The 18,564-nt window shown below is 36.8% G+C and overlaps 2 protein-coding genes across 10 annotated transcripts in view; one reads left to right on the top strand and one right to left on the bottom strand.

The window, feature by feature from the left end:
* LOC128264452 (uncharacterized) overlaps positions 1-18,564 on the bottom strand; it is a 110,043-nt gene that overhangs the window by 28,549 nt on the left and 62,930 nt on the right. For 8 of the 9 annotated variants that reach the window (XM_052999917.1, XM_052999909.1, XM_052999910.1 and 5 more), the window contains 2 exons: positions 9,709-9,818; positions 8,988-9,153 (listed from right to left, as the gene is read on the bottom strand). In XM_052999917.1, coding sequence (XP_052855877.1) covers positions 8,988-9,153; positions 9,709-9,818 — 276 coding nt within the window. Of the gene's footprint in view, positions 1-8,987; positions 9,154-9,704; positions 9,819-18,564 lie in introns of all 9 variants that reach the window. The other variant, XM_052999916.1, reaches the window with a different exon arrangement.
* LOC128264467 (uncharacterized) lies at positions 505-3,187 on the top strand. Its single transcript, XM_052999952.1, has 2 exons — positions 505-677; positions 1,383-3,187. Exons 1-2 carry the CDS (start codon positions 524-526, stop codon positions 2,753-2,755), a joined length of 1,527 nt encoding a protein of 508 aa, XP_052855912.1. The 5' UTR covers positions 505-523; the 3' UTR covers positions 2,756-3,187.

Raw genomic sequence — 18,564 nt, 5'->3', positions numbered from 1 at the left:
GCTGTTTGTCTTACAAATTGCGTTTCCACGCGAATTTGTGTGCATCTATTGTTTTGCGTTAAAACAGCTGTGTAAGTTTTCACAACACTGCGTATTTGGTAAGTTTTTGACAAATTTATATGAATAAAATAATGAGAAAATATTATAGAAAAATAAAACACTTTAATATTTGAAACTGTTTTACCTTTTCAATTTTTCTTGAACTTATTTAAGTTGTAAGGAGAAAATTATAATAATATTAATAATTAATTAATATAATTAATTTAATACACTAAAATATAATTTAATTGAATTAAAGTTGGTACATTTTAACAATGTGGCAATAAAGTTATGTTTAAAAAAGAATTGCTGGCCTGTTGATGCTAATTATTTGTCAATAGCTGTAGGTATAAGACTGCTCGTTATTTGTGCAACTACATGGGTGATAGGCCCTAGAATACTGGTAGTTGCACTTACTGGAATTGTTTAAGAAGCTACAGCAAAAATAAAATTGGATCCAGTGGCCGATTCGAGCCAATTCGCGATGGTCTACAATCAGCTGCGAACTTTAAGGACACCCCTGTTATTTTTGGCGGGCGTCCTGTTCCTCTTTTTCCTTCTCCGGTTAACGGCACCGCTCCAGAACCCCCGTTATTTCGAGGATACGTCCCCCCTTTTCTCGCCCCTGCATCACAAAGGTAGGTTTTCTATTTTCGTAGTTACTGGCGTGTTGTTCAAAAATTTCTCCCAAATGTTGCTAACTTAAAGTAATTGTTCATGGTCGTGAAATGTTTTGCAAACCAAAATTTGGTCAGCAAATGATTATCCTGTCAAAACAAAGAAATTGAATAAATTTGTTTTGACAATTTTTTTTTGTTTACAGTCATAACTCCAGCCACCATTTTTTTTTACCAAAATAAGTTAAAATTATGGGTGATTCGATTTATAGAATTGATTTTGCTGTATTTTTGAGTTATGGAAGTTCGACTGTATTTCTTATATGTATTTTGGCTTATATTTCCCTGAAACTCTAATTAGTTTGCATTTTAATAGTGGTATACAGTTTGCATATATAAATTAAAATTTGTATGCTCAATACATTAGTTTATTTTCTGTTACTTGGGAGTGCAAAGTGTGATAAAAAGTTTAAAACGTTGTGTTATAATTAAGATAACAAACGCTCAAAATGACCACGAGCTTGAACTTCAATGTGTACATTTAAATGTCGCAAAACAACAACCTTTTATTTTACATGATTTTAAAATTTATAAACAACACGCTTAAACCTTTTTCTATATTGTGCTATTCCAATGCATAGATTTGGTATATGGGAACACTACATTTTTATATTATCTAAGGAGTTTGTAGAGTACTTTGATAATTACCGTGTCTTTATTCCACAGCCGCAGCCTTGCATGGAACCCCCTTAAAGATGGATGCGGAAAAGGAGCTGGAAAATCTACCTACAAGGCCGGAGGACGATGAGCAGGATGTGGAGGCCCTGTTGCGGGGTAACGAGGACGAGGGCTGGGCCAAGGGTGCCAAATGCGCGCCATATCCCCGCTTCGAGGACCTGCGGTTCCAGAACCCGTACTTCCAGCACACTCGCCACGGCAACCTGAGTTACTACCTATATGGGGCCTACTACGACCGCAGGCCCCAGATCCCCGAGGTGATGATCCTCGGCATGGTGACCACTTGCACCGGTCCCTATCCGCCCACCCACTTGCAGATGTGGTTCGATGGGGACACCAAGCCGGAATTTGCTCCCCTGCATGAGACGAAGTTGGCCTGGTATGAGGATTGGGGCAAAGTCGAGGGTGCCGGATATCCCACGATGCTCAGATTTCGTGTGGGATCCTCGAGGATTCCCCAGCTGGTTAGCCTGGTATTTGGCAACAGCTGTGCCGTGTCGCAAAATGCCCTGAAAGTGGTTCAACCGCCGGCAGAAGAGCCACCAGAATTAAATCGCCCTCTGCGAACTGGTGTTTGTGTCAAGTATTTGCGCTTTGCCGACATCGATATGTCTGATCGATTGGTGGAATGGCTGGAACTGATGAGAATACTGGGTGCTGGCAAGGTTACCGCCTATGATATAGGGGAACTGCATCCAAATATCTCGAGAACATTGGCCCACTACACCAGATCCGCGGATGGCTTTTTGGACCTAAGGAAATTTCAACTACCCAATGAGATCAAGGAGCATCCGAGATTAAGAAGGAATCTGATCGAAGTGCTGCTCTACAATGACTGTTTGTACCGCAGTCTATACGATTTTGACTTTGTGGCCGTGGTGGATGTGGACGAGGTGATCATGCCGCTGGGTGAGACACGAAATTGGCCAGATTTGTTGGTGGACTTGCAAACCAGGGACGTGAATTGCACTGCCCGCAGTAGCTATTGCTTTCAAAACGTGTATTTCCCCAAGGAGCTGCCCGTGGATGAGACCATACCGGAGCATTTCCATATGCTAAGGCATTTGGTGCGAGTTGCCGATCACTTGGATCCCGCTTTGGCCGTCAAATGCCTTCATAACACAGCTTATGTACGCGTTCTGCACAATCATTTTGCCCTCGAATGGAGGGATTCCTGTGGTCCATTTGGTGTCAGCACCGATCTTGGCCAGATGCAGCACTATCGCCACGTGGACGATACCAAAACGCTGAAAGAACCACCGCCCAAACGGGATGACAATATCCAACGATTCCAGCAGCAACTTATCCACAACTCAATGGCTGTCCATCGACAGCTGGGCTGGGCTGCAGCAGCATATTGATTATATTTTAATTGCTTTTTCGGTACATTTAAGAGGCTTAAATTGGAATCCACGTGTCCGCCAGCCACGGGCTACGTGCTACCTTTTGACCCCGGGACACCACCACGTCAGCTGGATAATAATTGCTTATTGACTGAAGTGCGGCATGTGTGTGCGCCGCAAAAGTTTGCTTTTCCCATTTAGCTTAGCCGCATCAAGGACAGCAGTGACTTACTGCTCAGGGTCGACGCCCATATCGGCCAAATATACATACTGCAATCCAATACACAATTGATAAGCTATAGATATCCTGTTCTTGAAGCTCGGTTTATAAATTTTAACTTTGACTTCGCTAAAAAAAAATTGTAACACAAAATTTTTTAACAATTGGATATGAAAAATTTCTTAATAAGATGAGTTTGTAGTTTGAGTATGTAGTTTACAATTAGGGCCTTAGACTACAGCATGAGAAGCATAAGTGCTTATTGTGATTTGAACTCATTTTGAAAACAAAATAATCGCAGAAATCATATGCAGTGAAAATGTAACGTCATTATTTGGTATTAATTAATCAGACTTTTATAATTAAAGAATATTTATTATTTTATTGCCAAAATACATTTTCCATATAGACAATTTACAATTTATGATGCTAGTTAATTGACAGATTCCTTGCGGCATTCTGATTTCAACTTAATTAAACAGAAATTCAAGTTTTGCACGAACTCAATGACAAATGAAGCCACAGTAAAGCACAGTAAGCAAGCATTTCAATTTTCCACTCGCATTTTCCCCAACTCATATTTCCTTCTTTCAATGGGCAAAACCAAATTTGCGTAACATTGCAATTTCGAAGAGGACCAAAGAAATTTATGCCAATCTACTTTGAGCAGAGAAGCGACTTTGGAATTTGGGACTTTTGATTCGGTCATCCGGTGCATTCCTTTCAACAAAAAAACTGCTCACAACAGGCTCGTTTCACATTGCGTATACGCCCAGTGTCCTATTGACAATGCTTCTTTTCAATTACTGACGAATGAAGCTCGGAAAACTCAGAGACAGAGCCTGTATTGTGACTTTTCCAGTTATCACTCATTAAATGCTATCTTGGCTTAAGAGAGTGAGCTTTGTTTTAAAGTTTTATTTATGGAAATTTCACATGTCCAGTCAAACGAATATTTTTGAGAGCATTTCTCCAAATAAAAGGTTTAAAAAATCTCTTTGACTGAGTTGATGCCTAGTTAGGGGACATTTTTTTATTGATTTCACTCACAAACGAATTTCTTTTGAAAACTGATGAATTTTTTTTGATTTTCGATAACAACCATGTTGGGCCAAAGCTGTTCATATTTTTTTTTGGTTTATTATGCTCTTAACGACTTAACAACTAAAAAATACAAGAATTAACGCTACCAGGAATCCTTTGACGGAAAAAAACAAGCTGGCAGGAATTTCTCATATTTTTAAAAATGCGTATACGCCCTGTGGTGTTTTTGAACCATGCCAGTAGTATACATGTTCAATTAGTGCAGAGTGAGCCTCAGGGAGACTGAAAAAACTGAATTTGAGCCTGCATTGTGCATTGCATTGCGCAATGCCTTTGCAACATGGCTTTTCAATTAGAGAACAGATTTTCGCATTGCTAGAATTTATTTCTTCGGTTTATCTTGAGGGCTGAGCTTAAGGAGACTAATTTCAAGGAACGATTCAATGTCTTTTAAAATGGCGACAACATTAAGATTTTTTTTCTTTTTTACAAATCTTTAAAAACAGAAAAAAAGATTACTAAATCGGGCTTTGCATCAAAACCGCGGGAGGTAATGGTAATTAAATTTTCAATTGAATGGCCATTCACAGCTTAAAGCTCAAACTTGATGGAAAACAATTGGCGGGTTTAATTAATTACCTTTTCGACTCGAAGGGAGCGGCTATTACAACTTTATTTTTAAAATCCACACAACGACATCGCAGGCGGAAATTAAAATCATTTTTCATCAAACAAGTGAGACGAAAATGCGTGCCAGGATATATTAAAATATTAAAATGGAGAGGGAAACCTATGCAAATGGCATAGCCGAAACCGCGCTGACAAATGAACGTTAAAAGTGCGCGCCATTTTTTTTTCCTTTTTCATGGCGGCCTTTTGAATTTATTATGGCGCAAATGACAATGTAGGCGAAGGCGTTGGCGTTGGGGGCGTGGCCAGCCCACCAATACCCCCCAAAATGGCATGGCAAAGTGACAAATTGATAGGGAAGGAGGGTGTAGAAGGGGGTAGAAGGGGGGCCTTCACCTGAAGGCGACGTGTTTTTACGGCCGTCTACTCTTGGGCAATATTCCCAAACAATTATCCCGCTAATAATGCATATTAAAATGTAAATGGCCGGCCAGGTGGGAGGCGGGCGTGCCCGAATTCACGGTTAAATTTATGGCCAAAAGCAGATGACAAGGCAGTGAATAATAGAAGATATACGGGCCGCCCAGCCGAAGGCTCTGATTATTGCCAGTCATAACTTGGCCGAAATGAATGCCTAGATGGACCCCTATAGCGAATATGGCAGCCATAAAGGCAGGCTTGTAAACAATGCATCACCTGTTATATTCACTCTGGAATTAATCACATTTTTGGGCCCTTAATTTAAAATACCTTTCATTGAAAATCTTGACAACACATGAGTTTTTTTTAACAGAAGTTTTTTTATTGCAAATTTGGGTTTTTAAAAGTTTGGCAATATTTTTATTCATACTTAAATGAATCGAATTTTTGGGTCATTAACTTTTACGCATTTGGTGTAAATTCATAGTCATCTTTCGTGTGTATGCGAATACGTGAAATGGTGTTGATACACACACGAATTTCCCCAATTCATGAAATGTTTGCATAAAATGGCACACACAGTATATGAGATTGATAAAATTTTGATTTTCAATTATCATTAAAATATATTTAGATCGATTAGAGCAATCATTGAAAATATAACTCCTTTTTCGATTAACTGAGTTAGTGCGCATTCAGAAATACATTTTAAGAAAGCCCAAATCCATGGTTTTTGGCCAGGCTGGCTTCGAGGATATTATTGTATTGACCGACTTCCGCTAATGGGCCAACTTGCCAGCATTTTCGCAGCAGTCACGCGCCCTCTTGAACTGACTTTTCAACTTGGATTTGGATTTGCCCCGCCCATCCGCCTTTCCGGCCTTTTCCGGCCGGGCTATAGTATTTCATAAATTTAATTGTCACGTACTCACATGGATCTAAGCGTGGGCTTTTGCTGCTATTTGGAATGGCACATAATACGTGTTTATAACTCTGTTGCGCGATTTAGGCCATAAACGTGTGCTCCGTGACTCATGTGGCGTATACGTTACTTGTGCCGGGGCTAAATGATTTATTTACTGTATTTATTTAATCTATTTGATGACCCTAGTCCCCTGATCTTGGCCAAAATGGAAGTCATACTTTAAGAAGCCTTCTTAGGAGGGACATTTTATATGTTAACTGAAGTCTCAATCACTTAATAAGTTGCTTGCTATTATTTTTATTAAATTTATTGCCTGCCATACATTAAAACGCCTAGGGAAAATAAAAGCGAAAAAAAACTGTTTCCATCCCTTTTGAGTACAAATAATCTTTGCAAATACTTTTATATCATTTGTATTTTCATTTTTTTTGTTATGTACATTAAATTTTACTGACAAAAAATTATTGCCATTAATGACAACTAAAGTTTTGATTTTAAAAGTTTTTCATGAATAATTTAATGCAGCTAATTTATTGTTATTGCTTAAGATTCTTTAAAATTCCTTTAGAAATTATTTATTTTTTATTTGAAAAACCTAAGACACAAAAAAATACCAATTATCAAAGGTGACAAGGGCAAGCGTTGTTGTTCGCTGCAGCACTTTTTCATATCATTATTTTGTTTCTCTTTTTTAAGATTTATTGAATTCTAGATTTTTTATTTGAAAACCCTAAGACACAAAAAAATACCAAATACCAAAGGTGAAAAGGGCAGGCATTGTTGTTTGCTGCAGCACTTTTCCACATCATTATTTCGTTTTTCTTTTTTAAGATGCATCGGGTTTTTCCTTTTCATGGGCAAATATGGGATTCTAAGCAGCAAGTGCTGCACTCGAATGTGACACGCATCAAATCACTTTACTCGAGTGCACACTTAACGTCGCTTCAAATGAGCGCAGCTCAACACTAATACATATGCAAAGGAAAGGCGGATGCGGATGTGTGTGCGGATGTGGGTAGATTGTGGGAAAAATGCCAAGCAAATAAATATTTGAACTATCTACATTTATCGGGTTCAGTGCGAAAATTCATTTGGAGCACTGACTTTAAAAATATTCAGCTATAAAAATTCTCTAATTTCTGTCGAATTTAAATTGTTTTAATATTATGTACATTTATATTTGCAGCTTGCATCAAAGAAATCTAAATAAATTGTTCAAGGGCTGCGGTTGCTACGAGTCTTTGCCATTAAATATTTATAAAAGAAATTAAAATACATATTGTTTGTTGCTTAAATGTGGCATGTTTTAGCAAACATTTTAAGACCCTTTGAAAACCTTTTGTGCATTTTTAAAGAATTTAATTTCTTGATGCTGTTGTGTTAAAATAATTGCATAAAACCAATAAATATTTTTGTTTTGAGCATTTTTAATAGGCACTTATTTCGGCATAAGCCAAAGGGTATTAAGTGCCTTGCGAATTCTTATTTGTGGTTCCTTTTTATAAAAATTATGTAACTTGTTGCTTTCCTGACTAAGTATTTTAAGGAGAATATTTAAATTCTTACAAATGCAAAATAACAGATATTTGTGAAATACCATTTTTTTTAAATGATCTGGAAATGTTTTTGCCGTTTAATTGATCATTTTTGAATGTGTCATTTGGTTCAGAAGTCCAATGTCTGATTTGCCCAAATTGGTCGTGAAATCATTGAATAAAATCCAGAAATACGGCGACTGCCGGATGCCAAGTTAATTCCATCTACATCATAATCGACAATAATATTTATCCGATTTCGGCTTTCGCGTTTCGTTTATTTCGGCATATTGTAATTAAATTGGACGCCAAACGGAGTCTGAGTTTTGGGCCAAAAGTTTCGCAATAAAAATCCAGTTAATAAACTTTGTATTCCTGCCCGCGCATTCAGCCATAGACGAGGTTCATATAAGAGAACTGATAAATAATGTTAAGAAATGTTCCGTATTTCATTCGCTCGCTTTCTGCCTACTTGTTTTTTTTTTTGGGGATTTTAATTAAATTGTTTGCGAGCGCCGAAAAAAAAATAAAAAAAACGAAAGGAAATAAAGTAAAATGAAATGAAAACCGAATTGAAAGTTTATGTCAGCGAAAAATGGCGGATCTATCTGTCTGTGTGTGGGTGTGCGAGTGTGTAAGTGCGCAGGCCGACGTCAAATATGTTTGAACAACTTTATTATGCAAAATGTCAAACATTCTCCAACTTGTAGACGTGGCGCTCTCGCCTCTCTTTTTTCCCTTTCTCAGCATTCTCCCCTTTCTCTGCTTTCACCGTGTCTGTTTGCGGGAGTGGTTGTGCGTTTGTGTGTGTGGGTGAGTAGATTGCTGTGCGAGCAAATCTCATTTGAATTATAATGATGACGCCACGCACACACACACACAGCCAAAAACAAAAAAAAAAACAGAACTTTGTGCCATGGAAGGGTTTTTTGCGTATTCGAATGGGATATATCCCTTTGTACCAACGTACAGGTACTCATTACAAAATAACAAGTTTTTGACCTTTATTCTAAATTTTGCACAAATTTTTTAAATAAATCCTTACTTAGACAATAATAAAATTTAAGACATAATGGTAACAATGTAACAATATAACAATATGAATCAAGACAATGTGAATGTGGTTCAATAAAATTACAGAAACTGTAAGATACAATTTTTCCTGTTGATTTTAACCGATTAAAAAACTTTAACTAGCTTCAATTTTAAGTTAGATAAGCGCTTTTATAGTGTTGGCAGAGGTAATGTTTCCTAAACTGTAATTAAGCTTTAATGTCAAAATCTAACTTGACATTGAGAAATCGGTCCTCAAGTAAAGGTAAACTGAATATAGCAAGCCGAGTATGCTTTCACAACTGAATTGAGAGGGTATGTGCTGGACTGGTCCCAGTCTCGATTTGGCCATTACACCCGTGAAATGTGCCCATCGACTGCCGTATATTCCACATACATGTGTGTACAATGTTTGGTACATACCTGAGCAAGCTTGCGGTGGCAACGGGAATATCAGCGTCGTGGAACTTTTGCGCCTGGCCACCGCGCAGCCCAAGGATTGCGGCTTGAAGCTCCGCAGCTGCTGCATGAAATCGGAGCACTCCATTAGGGCCACGTCCGCGAAATGCAGGTCGCACAGGATCTGGTTCTAAGCAAAAAAAAAAAAAAAACCAAAAAAATTAGAATTAGAGAGAGATTTTCGCTGGATGACTGACTGAATTCCCCCGCAAATTATTTATTCGGGCTCCACTTTATTTTGCTCGTGCCCCGCCGACGGCTCATTTGTAATTTTGATTAAGTCACTTGCCAAGCATCCGTCATTCGCAATGAGTTCGCCTTTATGGGCCCAAAATGGGCGAATGCATTTCAGATGAGTGGCCAAATAAATATTGTGCCAACCGAATTGGCAATTATTTCTGCAATTTTTGCCTTCCCTTCCCTCATTCCTTATTATTTCATTATTATGTGATATATTTTTACGTGACATTATATAAAGTTGGTATTTTAAAATCGATTATAAATATCAAAATGTTTTTGACACTTCCTTACATGATAAGTAATTTTGACAAGTCTTTACTCAAACATCATTAGTTTATTTTATATTTATTTAACTTCTTTGTTCATAAATTTATAAACGCGAAAATTGAAAAAAAAAGGTTTTATGAAGAGTGTTAATTATAATCGCAGTTTGAACTGCACTTACCTTGAATCTCCTGGCCCGTTTCTGGTTGGGCCCAGTTAAGTTCAGCCCGCAGGAATTGCAGCGCAGGCACTCCTCATGATAGTGATTGTTGTCATACAGCGGCGATGGTTCTGCAACAAGGAGCGGAAAACACACACAGTTCAGTTGGGCAAATCAATTCATCGGAGTGCAGGATGCCAGGATGACAGGATAGTAAAATGCCAGAAGGGCAGCACTCCTAACCAGAAGGCCAAAAACCGAACCGAACCGAACAGGGCCAGGGCAGCTGGCATGACCATTAATTTGCATAACCATCGGCATAATGTTGGGCGCATGGAAAATGGTAATGGCACCACCTACTACTTCACTACAACACACCACATGCACCAGCTGGCGGCAGCGACTCAATTACAAACGGAAATGAGTTTCTAATACAAGCAAATTGCAAAAGGATAGATATCCGTGCGGTAGGGGAAAATTGTTGCTTGTCGGGAGTTGATGAATGGTTGTTGATATACCCATACCCTATATACATTATGCCCGAGCTTCAGCCAACTTTGGAGGCCAAGCCAGCAATCATAATCCATCTGGGCCCAGCTGAAAAATAAAACTTGTCTTAAGCCACATCTTCAGCGGTTAGAATGCTGAAATATGGTTTTTGACTAAGATGAATTTTAAACTGTTTATGCCACTTAAATCTTATTTCCTTTCTTGATATATTTATTTAAAAACATCTTGTCTTAAGCGACAGCTTAATTAATTACTGTGTTAAAAAATAATTTATGAATGCGCCTGAAAGTGTGCAATGAAAGTAGGAACTGCGCTTTTCGTTATAAGTTATTTATACTTCGAATCATTTAAAATATATTTTATGTTATGTATTGCATACTTTTAGACACCTTTATAAGTGCTTTCCGAAACCTAAGTTTTGACGTCTTAATTTCTTTTTGTTTTTGTCTTATAGGAAGTGTTAATAATTCCTTTGTTTTCCAAGAGTATTTCATAAACAGTGTTCCCCATATCCTAGGCTATTTTTGACAGGTTATTTTTTTGTAAAAGGTCTTACTAGGCAGGACTTAGCAATCAAGTAGCTGTAATAATGGCCACGTGTGCGCGGGCCACCCTTCCTTTCGCAGGATCCGGTGCTCGGCTGTCGGCACTCAGTTCGCCTCGACACCGGAAATCATAATTAAATGAATCAGACAAGCGGAAACACATTATGAGCCGAAAGCTAGTGGGGAAACGACCTGATCACCGCCATCACCAGCGTTGTCACTCACATTTTGGTTCTAGGGCAATCACCAAATGTGATTCGTATTTCATTAGCTGTCCAAAAAAGGTTCGTTTCAATGGAATTATTTGAAAGAACCCTACAAATGCCTATGTTTCATACCATTGTTGCAAGGGCGTATACGTCATATTATTAAATAATTTCTAATAAGCGTCAAAATATTTGTGTGGAATGTAGCCTATCACTAGGAAGATGTATATTCAAACAAATCTCTAAAAGCATTATAAGTTGACAGTTGACTGAATTTTAATGTAAAGTTTATAGTCCGATGCGTATGTGCAATAATTTTAGTCAAATTTCTTTGTACAAAATCAGCTTTTAAATTTAATTTTTCTTATATTTAAGCTTAATTTAATTTGCAATTTGCATTTTCAATCAAAGTTTATTTTGTTTCGCATCGAAATTTGGTTGAAATTTAAGGTTGAGAACTTATTAATATTTAATGTATTTTCAGGTTTTTTATAATTTAACTATTCCTTATCAACGATGCCAGTAAAGTATGTCTATAAATAAATTTAATTAATAGTAAGTCTTATATTTAAACAATTTTGAATAAGCATATTTTTTTTTAAGATTTACAACACCTCATAAATAATTCATAAATATTTAACACGATAAATGCAAAAAAAAAACATAGAATGCTTAAAAACCACATAGAATAAAGTCCAACGTTCGTGAGAACTTAAATTTGCTGGCAAAATAAAGGACACTGCCCGTGGGACAATCGTGTTCACAAATCCCCAGGATTGTTTGGCCGAACTTGAATTACCATTGGCTCTTTGAATTTTCCCGCTTTCAATACAATTGGGGAGCCAGGAAGCGAAGTCCATCCGCATTCATATCCAGAAAGTTTTGCCATGCAGAGGATGCCAGGAATTCCTGGCCAGTGCGAATGTGGGCCGAAAAACTTTACGCATATTTTTGCATTAATGAACCGAGCGAGTTCCTCTATGGCATTTGCATTTGCACAGGACTGAATCTGAAACTGAAACTGGGGTCTACCTAATTGCTCTGCTGGCCAAGAACTAAGCTCGCCAACTAATGCAATGAATGTCGAGATGGAACCTGTGGCAAAAAGCTGGCGATTCATGGCGGCAATCTGCAGCCTGCAGTCCGCAGTCTGGAATCTGAAATCTGCCGCAAATTGCATTGTCAAGTGCAGGGCATGCGACCGAAATGAGCAACACAAATGGCCAGGATGGGGCACTCCAAAAGGACTGTCATTCGGCTGGGTTCAGCTCATGGACATAACTCACCCAAGCTCCACAGCGCGAAAAGAGCACTGGATCTGACTAAAGTTTTAATTACTATTTATTTGGCTCCAAAAAAAAATAATTGGCTGAGAGACGTTTTTTCTAGATATATTACTACTAAGTTTTTTAATATCTTTTAGCTTTATAATAGTACAGCAAAAAATAGAGCTTTATAGACATTCAGATGATAATTTTATAATTACTGTTTTAATTTAAATGTTCAATAATCCTGTTTATTCTTGTCTACATATTTGTCTTTTTTATACAAAATTCATATGTGTTAAAAAATATGGTTATATATTCCTAAAATCCTTTAAATGTGGCTGATCTTCTTTTTTAGATATTTTGCAACGGAGCCACAAATTAATAAACATTAGAATAAAGTTCAATCTGAATTCTGTAATTATTCTGTAATAATTAGAATATATATTCATATAAGTTTTCGTTCAATATATAATTAAAATTTATTAATATGACTTAAAATAAATATTGAGAAATGACATGGATTTAAAGAAATGATTTTGAGCATTTGATTTTAAAATTAATGTACAAAAATATACATAATCAAAATGGCAAATGGCGTACTTTTAAAATAATTGATATTGTTTAACAATAAAAACCTGCAGAGTTATTAATTGAAATTTCTCTGTGGACGGCTCAGCACTTCACTCCTCATCCAAAAGAGTCCCCTCAACTTGATTCGGCCCTCGACTGTTCGCATTTAATGGTCCATTAAATGGGAAAAACTATTCACGCTGCTGGCGAATCTTAATCAGAAGCGCGCTACAAATTTGACTAACTGAATGACGACAAAATGGAGACCCATTACTTTGGGGGCCCCAGCCAGCCAGCTAGCCAGCCAGCTAGCACTTTTCCGATTCTGGTCGGGCTCTTCATATTTTATTGCCCCGCCTTGAGTTGACTTTAGTCGACTTGACTTGACTTGACTTTACTTGGCTTCCTGCTTTTCCCATTTGCCTTTATGACAGCTGCCGCATTGAAAACTTTGCATCTGCACTTTGCAGCTGCCGGAGGGCGGTGGCTCTTCGAGGGAGTGTGGGCGTGGCTGGCAGTGGGTATATAATATAAATTCATGACTTTGATAAATTACTAACTAATGATCCAAAAGAATGGCAAACTTCTGGTTTTTAGTGCAGAAATCAAGCGTTAACTTTTTGAGATGGCTGCAAAATATATAGGGGTAAGGGCTAGATGGTGAAATTTGCCTTTTATTGTATTTGTATGGCCAGATTTTTAGGGGTCGGTCCAAAACAATGGCAGCTTAATGGCTTGTGACGGGCGCTTTTAGTCAAATCCCACAGCTGCGGCTAAAAAAATAGCACTGCCCCTTCAAAAATGGTATAAAGTATATTTAATATTTTTTTTTTTTTTTTGTACATCTGCTAATCTAAAAATAGTTTTTAAATATAAAGCATAAGATAAATATTAAGCTTAAATGAAATGAATAAGAATATAAAGTTTTAGTATACAAAAATATTATATTAATATTATTTTTTTTTTATGTATTTTCTCTTGAAAATCAACTCAAATTGTGTGGTACAGATTTTATGACATGAAGAAATTTAAAGCAATAATCTGTTTAAATAAATACATACATAAATAATGTATGGAGGAAAATATATTTAATTTAAAAGAATTCTTGATCAACAAGTAATTCAACCGCAGTTGTATTTCATTACGAAAAGGGCGGTGGGCGTGTCCGTTGTCAGACAAAGCCAACAGACTGAGAAGCAGAAATTGACTGCAAATGCAATTTGTTCACAGCTATAGTTGCATATAAGTAGCTCTTACAGCGGAAAATGGGGAAAATCCAGATGGAAAGTGCCTATGGGGGGATGTGCAGCAACTTAATTGAGCGTAAATAACATTGGACTAGGGATAGTAGCACATGAGCGGCCACGGATGCTGCACAGAAACCAGTCAACTTCAGTGCACTTTCATTAAAATTACACAGCGGAGGGGAAAATGGCAGGAAAATGGGAGGGAAATGGGTGAAATTTGCCTTTAGCTGGCTGCACGCTTTCCTCGCTGCTAGTGCAATGCCCCTGGCTAGTTTAATAACGGGGAAAACCCTTCGATGCAACTGTACTAATCAATTTTCCAACTTTTCGTTTGCCGTAAATTAATTTCGCTACGAACTTCTAAGCCAGTTTGAAGTCCAAATAATGCAGAAAAGTTACTTGGTATATTTTTTGGGTTTCTCCAACTTAGTTTTATATAAATACATTTGAAAAATAGGAATAGTTGTGGGGCTTGTGCTTGACTTAAACATTAATATAAAAAAGGACGGGGCTATAAACTCAAGATAATAAAAAAAACCTTTATTAAGTAACTGTTATCTACATTTTCCTAAAGATCTTGGAAAATGTCGAAAAATCGAAATATACTATTTATTTTCAGATGCTTATTATTATTAACTATCAGCAATTTCGATAATTACAAGAAGAACAAAGGTTGCCAAATTGAGGTCAATTGCGGTGGTTCAACTTTCCAGGTGCATGTAAGATTTTCTGCAATTCATTGTGAAAAAAATTTTCAATAAATCGTTTTTCGAAAAGAAGAAATTTATAGATTCTTATAAGAAATGCTTACTCAAGGCTTCATCGAATATCTATAATAAGAGGCCTGTATTCTGGTGCAAAACGAGTGGAAACTTTGCGGAGATGGGGACTTCAATGGCGAGAACTGGCATGCTAGCAATTTGGCCAACGATACAAATGCTCTTTGACCAATTACGGGCTAGGGATAGCACAGCAAACTGTCGTTTGCCGCACGAAAACCGCAGCACGCTTTGCATGACTGTTGCCATCAGTTTGCCGCAATTTGCTGATTAGTGCAGTGTAATTAAACTGGAGCATATCACTTGCGGTCAGTGTTACCTGTGTGCAGCTGCATTGTCACATGGCAGTTCACGGGGGTCAGCGGGGTCACAAGCCGGGTCACGGGGGTCGTACGTGCGTATTTATGGGCCAACTGGGACCAAAAGGGCCACCCTCTATAACCATATCCATATCCATATCCGCACACGCGATGTGCAAGGACTCACCCTTGGATACAACATATATATATATATATATATATATATATATATATATGTTGTATATATATGTATATATATATATATATATATATGAATATATACAACATATATATATATATATATATGAATATACACAAAAAGTGCAGCATTAGCGTGACTCTTTTACGACACATGCTGGGCGAATCCGTCAAACAGTTCACACAATAAATCATCTGCAAATGACCCACCAGCTTTTGGAATCAATAATAATAAGCATACGCCCCATGCGCGATGAGCGGAAATGCATGCATATTTAAAACATCGTGTTGTAAGCATTTATTTTTATATTTTAAATCGACTGAAAATCAATAGTATATAGGGTATATACACCTTGCTTCTATTATTATTTCATATTCTTTTAAACAAAAAATAAACAACATTTAAAAACAATTTTATTGATTCATAGACAAGTTGCCTTTAAGTCACTTAGATTTTAGGTATATTTTTTGTTTTAAGCAAAAAAGTAAATAAATTATCTATTTGCCGTTTTTCAGTACAACAAAAAGTTTCGAAAATGTTTTTAAAATTTTTTTTTTGTTTAAAAATTCTTATATTTGTTTTTAAAATTAAATCACAAATTTAGCCACTTCTGTTTTGCACAAGCTACCCAAAGAATATAAATATTTTTTCGACCATGGATAAGCGTGTCCTTTAAAATCTCTGTGCCATTATTTTTCCCAATGCCAAAAAACCACAAAAATAGGAATGAAAACAGAAGAACGAAGTATGCACCATAAATTCCAAAGTCGGCACGTAAAATGTTTTTTTGCGGCATCGCCAGGCGCGCATAATGCGGCTTTTAATGGAATTAACGTGCGCAAAAATGTTTCGCTGCCGTCGACTAAATGCTCCGCAGCACGCCCACTTTTAGCCGCCCCTTTCGCCTACTTCCCCCTACTGTTCCCACACTTTTCCCACACTTTCCCTCCCCAAACATCCTGGGCCACATGTGCCGGGCGGAGAAAATAGACGACACCAAATGGATTTGGGGCTCAGTGCGCACCATGTACGAATGAGTTGTGATTAATTTACGGGCCTGACAGGATTGGGCCGGCCGATTTCGAGCACCGCAGATTTGATTTATAAACATGAGCAGCACTTTTCGCACTTGTTGAATGGCGTCCCGTCGCCGGATAAACGGTGAGATGGTGGAAAAAATGGGAAAGCTGGCAAAAACAGGGAAAAGTGGCAAAAACTGGGGAAAACAGGCAAAACTGTCAAGTTGCGTGCCAGGCGATGATAATCGTTAATGGAACGAGTCACACATGTCAACTGGCTCGGAAGTGGCATTGGTTAATCGAAGTTTTCGATGGATTTATGGTGTTGAAAAAAGTTCATTTTAAACTGGTTCGAAATAATAATAAAATGCAATACGAAATACGAAAACAATAGTTTAAACAGCTTTTGTTTTACTGAACAAAGGCTTTAAGAGGTATTCAGTTTTTTTTAAAAATTTAATTATATAATAATATAAAAGAGACTCATGTCATATATATCTGGGAAATCAATAGTCAAATAACCACAAATATTTATTCTACAATAATTTTTTCGAAGCATAAAAATAGGACTTACGATAAATAGTATTTTGCAGAATGCAAGAAAACTAACACATTTTTTTTCGTTTGGTTATCAAATTTCGGAAACCCGAAGTTCATATACCCTTGCAGATATTGCCATGGGAGCTTTAATGTTATAGTCGTCCGTTTTTGATGAAATTATAGACTTATAAAAATGTTTTTATTTATTTTTCCGATTGTTCCTATGCTATAGTCGTCCGATCTGGCTCGTTCCTACCTGCAATAGAAAGACAACTTTTGGGAAAGTTTTATGCAGATATCTTTAAAGATGAAAGACTAGAAACGGACGGAGAGACGGACGGACATACGGACATGGCTAGATCGACTCTCCTAGTGATGCTGATAAAAACTATATATATTCTTTATAGGGTCGGAAATGTCTCCTTCACTGCGCTGCAAGCTTCTGACTAGAATTATAGTACCCTCTTCAAGGGTATAAAAAGGTACCAAAAACCTTCAGTTTTAATTCCATAACTTTTCTTGCAAACATCCGATATCAAAATGGCATATCTTTATGGTATTGGGGCTTCAGTCTCTAAAACTGTGCGTTTAAAAATTGGTTTGTAATTTCGGGTCGATTTTTTGTCATTTTTATGATGTAACCCCTTTCTAAATATCCGAAAAAATCGTCTTTGCAGAAAAGTGACCAAAAACCTGCAGTTCTAAATCCATAACTTTTATTTCACGCATCCGATTTCAAAGTTGTATATCTTCAAAGTCTTGTGGCTTAATCTTCTAAAAATTTGCATTTAAATTTTGTTTTGAAAGTTTGGGTTCATATTTTAACGACATAACTCTTTAATCAAATTCCGAAAAAAATCATTTTAAAAAGGGTACCAAAAACCCTCAGTTTTAATTCCATAACTTTTCTTGAAAACATCCGATTTCAAAATGGCATATCTTTATGGTATTGGGGCTTTAGTCTCTAAAACTCTGCGTTTAAAAATTGGTTTGTAATTTCGGGTCGATTTTTTGTTATTTTTATGATGTAACCCCTTTTTAAATTTCCGAAAAAATCGTCTTTGCAGAAAAGTGACAAAAACCTGCAGTTAAAAATCCATAACTTTTCTTTCACGCACCCGATTTCAAAGTTGTATATCTTCAAAGTCTTGTGGCTTAATCTTCTAAAAATTTGCATTTAAATTTTGTTTTGAAAGTTTGGGTTGAAATTTTAACGACATAACTCCTTAATTAAATTCCGAAAAAAATCATTTTAAAAAAGGTACCAAAAACCCTCACTTTTAATTCCATAACTTATCTTGAAAACATTCTATTTCAAAATGGCATATCTTTATGGTATTGGGGCTTCAGTCTCTAAAACTCTGCGTTTAAAAATTGGTTTGTAATTTCGGGTCGATTTTTTGTCATTTTTATGATGTAACCCCTTTCTAAATATCCGAAAAAATCGTCTTTGCAGAAAAGTGACCAAAAACCTGCAGTTCAAAATCCATAACTTTTCTTTCACGCATCCGATTTCAAAGTTGTATATCTTCAAAGTCTTGTGGCTTAATCTTCTAAAAATTGCATTTAAATTTTGTTTTGAAAGTTTGGGTTGATATTTTTACGACATAACTCCTTAATCAAATTCCGAAAAAGATCGTTTAAAAAAGGACCAAAAACCCTCAGTTTTATTTTCATAACTTTTCTTTCAATGAT

This window comes from Drosophila gunungcola, unplaced genomic scaffold, assembly GCF_025200985.1.
Source record: "Drosophila gunungcola strain Sukarami unplaced genomic scaffold, Dgunungcola_SK_2 000071F, whole genome shotgun sequence".
Taxonomy (NCBI): Eukaryota; Metazoa; Arthropoda; class Insecta; order Diptera; family Drosophilidae; genus Drosophila; species Drosophila gunungcola.
This window is presented reverse-complemented; position numbering and strand designations above follow the sequence as displayed.

Bases quoted from the DNA above. Each gene is read 5' to 3' on its own strand.
- LOC128264467 (XM_052999952.1), top strand. From the start codon at position 524: ATGGTCTACAATCAGCTGCGAACTTTAAGGACACCCCTGTTATTTTTG. The intron at 678-1,382 runs GTAGGTTTTCTA...TTTATTCCACAG, and splicing joins CTCGCCCCTGCATCACAAAG to CCGCAGCCTTGCATGGAACC.